Below are 5,174 nucleotides of genomic sequence, written 5' to 3' on the forward strand. Positions count from 1 at the left end.
TGTATTACTTGGTTAAAAGAGTGAAAGGCTGAGCATGTGACTTCATCAAGCAGCTCCCTGTGCAAGGGAGGCAGTCCAGGACTGCAGGCCCGCCTTTTTGCACCTACCTTGGTGTACCCCCTTAGGGCTATGCTTCTGAACAGAAAGCAAATGCTTTGCTTGCTCTGAAGCCTATTCTGCAGCCCTGGAAGAAAGGGTTGCTATGGGAGATCTAAACAAAGAGGTAGCACAGGGGCAAAGAGCTGTAGTTTGTAATGGGGAATTAATCACAGAATTTAATTGTACTGGCCAGGAATCCTTAGAGCCTTGGAACTTCCCCCCCCCAAGCTGACCTACTTTCATTCTTCTAGCTGATGAGGTTGCCAGACAACACTCTGTAACCCTAGTACTTGCCCACTGCAACAGTCTCTTCCACCCTCTATCCTTCCCCCAAACACAGCCATAGAACAAGTAAACAACTTTAATAGTGCAGTTCCATAAGGCTTTGAGGAAAGCCATCTTGCCTCAGAACTCAACATACCAAATCCATTATAGAGACAAACAAAGAAAGCAATACCAGAGATGCCTGAACTTCTCAGAGATCATCATCAAACTCCTCACCTGTGCAGAAGAGGTGTTCACAAGAAACACCACTAGCCTTTGGCCCAGTGTTACCGTTAAAAAGGGTGTTTGCCCTCCTTATGCTATCCAAACAGCACCTTCCTGCAGTGGTCTCTAAGACCCCAGATCCTGCCCTTATCAATTGGCTTTGAGGTTCTTTGAACAACACATCCTCCTCAACTGAGCAACTGGTGCTGGGCACCATGGTGCCAGGCAGTTTCAAGGCAAGCCACTCAGTGCTAGTAACACACTTTTTAAATTCAAAACCTGTATCTTGAGATAGAGTTCTTCCAGCCTGCTCTGAGCACCTACTGGCCATACCAGCATCTGCTGCAGTGGTGCCGTGTAGCCCCAACCTTCCACTGCCCTCCTGTGGTGACAAGGTGGCCCTGGCAGCATTTTTGCTATAGCTGTCAGAACATGAGAGAAATTTTCCCCACTTCGAGGGCTTGGTACAAGCAGTTGGGGTTTGCATATTCTCCTCAGGCACTACAGACTCACAGACAGCAGGAACCATACTGTCTCCAGAAACTGCATCTCCATCATCTTGATCAGGCACTGCTACTAGACGTTTCTTGCGCTGTAAGAATAAAGACAGCTTGATTATAAACCCAGCGTGCACAGCCAAGCTGCACAGAAGCAGGCAAAAAAAGAACATTCAGGTCCTTCAAATGCACCCAGATTCTCACCCAGCCCTCTGAGGCAGAGCTGAGGCTGATGCGCTGAGTGGGCCTGTGAACTCTGGGCTGTGAAGACTCAAGCCAACTTCACCAGCACTGCAGGTAATCACAGTAGCCTTAATAACTGCATACTACACAGGTGCCACTGCTCAGTAAGGCAAAGCAGCATCGTTTGCAACTGCGCTGATAGAGGAATCCGGCTCAACCACTCAGCTTACACAAGTTGGCATTGGTTTTGCCTGACTAAAAGCTTTCAGAGAGAAACTCCTGCCACAATTTTCTTCTCCTCCCCAGTCATTCAAACAGAAGAGCAGAGGAAGACTCGTAAAACTTCAAAATTATGATGACACAAAAGGGGTCAGGAGAACGCTGTTTTGTTTTACTGGTAGGAAGCATCTTCTACAACTAAAATACCTCAGAGGTTTTAACCTTTTTGGCTCGGTAGGCAAGCTGTAAAACTCCATTTTCTTCTGCATACTCCTGAACATCACTAGAGAGGAAGCTCTTCTGGTGTTTCCTGGCCAAGAAAACCATTCACAAAGAGGACATATTAGCTCCACTGTGAATTTTTTTCACAGATTACCAGAAATGTTCATAAAATGCATGGCTCTAGCAATAAGAGAAGTTTCACCCCCAAATACCCAATCCCTGCTCAGCTCAGGTCGTACATTGCAACCTGTACTTTGTTCAGCTATCAGAGATGAGTTACCTCCCACACCTCCAAACCAAATGTCACCACGCGGGGGTAGGAATTACAAAAAAAAAAAAAAGAGTTCTTTCTGTACCTTTGTTCTTCCACGGTGTTCTTCCTCCGGGAACAGAACTGTTGCCTTTCTGTACCTGCCTCCTCCTCCCCATCTTCCTGATCTTCACTGTCCTTGTCCAGATATTTACTCCAGCGACTGACTTCTGCCCTTCCCTCCTACAACATTGGAGAATTACTGAAAACAGCAAAATACAGGGTTCTCAATTTTGGCATTGTTACGTATATGCTGAATGCCTCAAGTCACAAGTCAGTTTAGGACATGTTCCTGTATCATGTTCCCAGGTTTAGTATCCCGGTGGAGCAGAGAGCTTCTGTATACATCTCATTCTCTCTCTGCTGGAGCCTCTCTGATTATATACACTATTTCAGCTGTCTGAACCCATATAAAGGGATCACTGATTTCACTTTGATTCACCTAGGTCAGTATGGGTTGGTATCTACCTCAGCTCCGTAGGTATCTTACCTGCTGGACCGAACTGTCTTCATGTTGGGCTGCTATATTTTTGCTGTCATTTACAGATTCTTCTGTGCACCTAAAATAGAGGTTTAAGCTAGAGTTTCTCGAACACTCTTCTGTCTGTTGGTTTATAATTTTCAAATCACCTAGTCACAGCACAAGGGATTGGATAGAAAGGATGGATAGGAACACCGGATAGGCGGCACGTCAGAAAAAAAAAGGATCTATAGAAAAGCAGAAGTCAAATGAAGGATTTGCAAGATACATTGCCCAAATACTTGAAAAAATCTAGTTAGAGGGTAGCCCTCATCTTTCTATACACATAGAGCAGCAAGTTTGATCTAAAGCTGCTAATCATGAAATGATAAATTCTAATTGATCATAACTAGGGATATAACACTGTGTCTTTTGGGACAACAGCTTAAACCTACTAATTATATCCTACAAGCAACCAAGGAAAAAGGGAAGTTATTTCACAATGTTTTGAATTTCACAATGTTTTGAGAATAGGAATAGCAACCCTTTTTGATAAAGTGAACAAACAATGGGTTTTCTTCCCAAAACTTAACCCTGAAGCACTGCATATACACAACTAAGTTATCTAACTAGCTTTGACTAATTTCTGAAAATAACCTTGAGTAAAAAGGAAGCTGGACCAGTTCAAGACCAGTTCAAGATTGGGTGATTTGTAAACAGATTCAGGAATGAAATAAACAGGAAAGTGCTACTCAGATTTTCCAGCCCAGCAGGAATTACATCCAAATGTTTGCACTAAACAAGTCTTTTTATCAATAGCAGCAGCAGCAATTACTCAACAGATTCACAGTGTGAAACTCCTGAATGCCAACAGTTAGGTAGCAACAGCTTAGACTGGAGGATATTTTTTCTCTGAGGATGCATCTCTGCACTGCTTGTCAGTCTGTAAGGTGGACACCTCCACAGTCAGCTCATCATAGAATAAATAAGAAAGATCAATTTAAAGAAACCAAACAAACAAACAACAAAACCAAACCCTATTACATATATTTTAATGGGTAAACCCCTGACCAACATACAGTATTGATCAACTAAACTTATCTGAAAAAATTCCTCGTGAAAAGAAACATGCTAGGACACTAAACCCAACAAATAGCTTGTTCCTATGAGGTGACAACAAAACTGGCACATGTCACGGCTTTACAACAGCACAGAAAACCCTCCTGTGAGCTCAAATTAGGCAACAGGCACCCAAAGTGTGCAGACATGCATCAACTGTAGCACATCAAAAGAAACAAGCGGATAAAAGCTAAATACTCTACCGAGATGTCCAACCAATTGCTTCCTCTGCCTCACCCTGCAGCAAGTTTAGTTTCTGGACATGGTGCCTACAGTCCAGGCCAGACCCTTGGCCGTAAACCTGAAAAAAAAAAAACCAAACCAAAACCAACCAAACACAAAAAACAAAGGCTTAGGGAGCAGCCAGAAGGAAACAGCACAAAGTGAGGCTCCACCCCAGGCAACACTGAAGTGCTCACTAAACTTAGCACACACGGCTGAGCGTGTGATGGGCTAACGGCCACACTGGGCTCCCCACTGTGCAGGGCTCCCCGCTGTCACCCTACAGGGCTATCCACCACCGCGCTGGGCTTCCCATTGCCACCGCACAGGCCTCCCCGCCAGCCCGGCGGGGCTCGGCAGCGGTGTCAGAGGCGCCGCGGCTCGCCCCGCCCCGCCCTGCCCCGTCCCGCCGCCGAGGCTGCCCCGGCCCCTCACCTTCTGCACCGCCTGCCGCTGGCCGCACACGCTGCAGCTCCACTTCCCGCTCCGCTTGGCCTAGGAGGGCGAAGAGGGGGTCAGTCACGGCCCACGGCCCACGGCCCACGGCCCACGGCCCACGGCCCACGGCCCACGGCCCGGCCCGCACTCACCTGCTGCACCTGGAAGAGGCGGCAGGAGCAGCACCGCAGCGCCCAGAACCGCTGCGCCATCCCGCCGCCCGTCCTCGCCATGGCAACGCGCGCCTTCCGGCCACGTGACACCCACGCTACCAGCGAGTCTCCCGCTCTGCCCCCGAGTCCGCCGAGCGGCCCCGGTATTACCGCCCTCCCCTCCCGGTGCCGTGCACCGCTCAGCAATCGCGAGCGTTACATATCGATAGGGAGGAATCACTGCAGCTAAGGCATCGGGCTGCTTTACAAGGGCCCTCTCATCCTGTCTTTGGAAAAAGAAAAAAAAAAAAAAAATCATTAACTGGCCCGAGCTGCCTTCAAACGGGAAGCCTTCAGGCAGCGCCCGGCAGGCGATGCGAGTCAAGCTTGCAGGGGTGTCTTGGGTGCGTGTTTGTTCATAACAGCAAAAGTAACCTTCTTCCAGGAGGAAAAACATTTCGTGTTTGCACCTACCTCAAGCTGCATCAGTCTGTGTTATCTAGAAAGTAAGTATACAGAATAAAAAAAAAAAAAATAATAGAAAAGAGAAAGAAAAGAGAAAGAAAAGAGAAAGAAAAGAGAAAGAAAAGAGAAAGAAAAGAGAAAGAAAAGAGAAAGAAAAGAGAAAGAAAAGAGAAAGAAAAGAAGGAAAAAAAAAGTCAGACTCCAGTCATACCAGGTCTGCTCTTTTAGATAACTGCCATGGACAAAGAACATCAATATTCTGTGAGCTCAGAGAAATAAAAGGCAGTCAAGGTTGCCTA

General features: G+C 46.8%; 1 protein-coding gene across 2 annotated transcripts; it reads right to left on the bottom strand.

The window, feature by feature from the left end:
- Positions 1-22: 22 nt before the first annotated feature.
- On the bottom strand, positions 23-4,541 carry MRNIP (MRN complex interacting protein). Of its 2 annotated transcripts, none has more exons than XM_075509439.1 (7): positions 4,411-4,541; positions 4,256-4,315; positions 3,802-3,899; positions 2,510-2,579; positions 2,066-2,202; positions 1,710-1,797; positions 23-1,180 (listed from the first exon to the last, which is right to left on the bottom strand). In XM_075509439.1, exons 1-7 carry the CDS (start codon positions 4,489-4,491, stop codon positions 575-577), a joined length of 1,140 nt encoding a protein of 379 aa, XP_075365554.1. In that variant the 5' UTR covers positions 4,492-4,541; the 3' UTR covers positions 23-574. The 2 variants fall into 2 exon arrangements, with proteins under 2 accessions (XP_075365554.1, XP_075365552.1); XM_075509437.1 differs by having other exon boundaries at positions 1,695-1,797.
- Positions 4,542-5,174: the final 633 nt, after the last annotated feature.

This window comes from Mycteria americana, chromosome 8, assembly GCF_035582795.1.
Source record: "Mycteria americana isolate JAX WOST 10 ecotype Jacksonville Zoo and Gardens chromosome 8, USCA_MyAme_1.0, whole genome shotgun sequence".
Lineage (NCBI taxonomy): Eukaryota > Metazoa > Chordata > Aves > Ciconiiformes > Ciconiidae > Mycteria > Mycteria americana.

Coding starts and splice junctions, on each gene's coding strand:
- MRNIP (XM_075509437.1), bottom strand. CDS start 4,491: ATGGCGAGGACGGGCGGCGGGATGGCGCAGCGGTTCTGGGCGCTGCGG. Junction 3,900..4,255: donor AGCGGCAGGCGGTGCAGAAG/GTGAGGGGCCGG, acceptor TTTTTTTTTCAG/GTTTACGGCCAAGGGTCTGG. Junction 1,181..1,694: donor AAAAGGTTAAAACCTCTGAG/GTATTTTAGTTG, acceptor TTATTCTTACAG/CGCAAGAAACGTCTAGTAGC.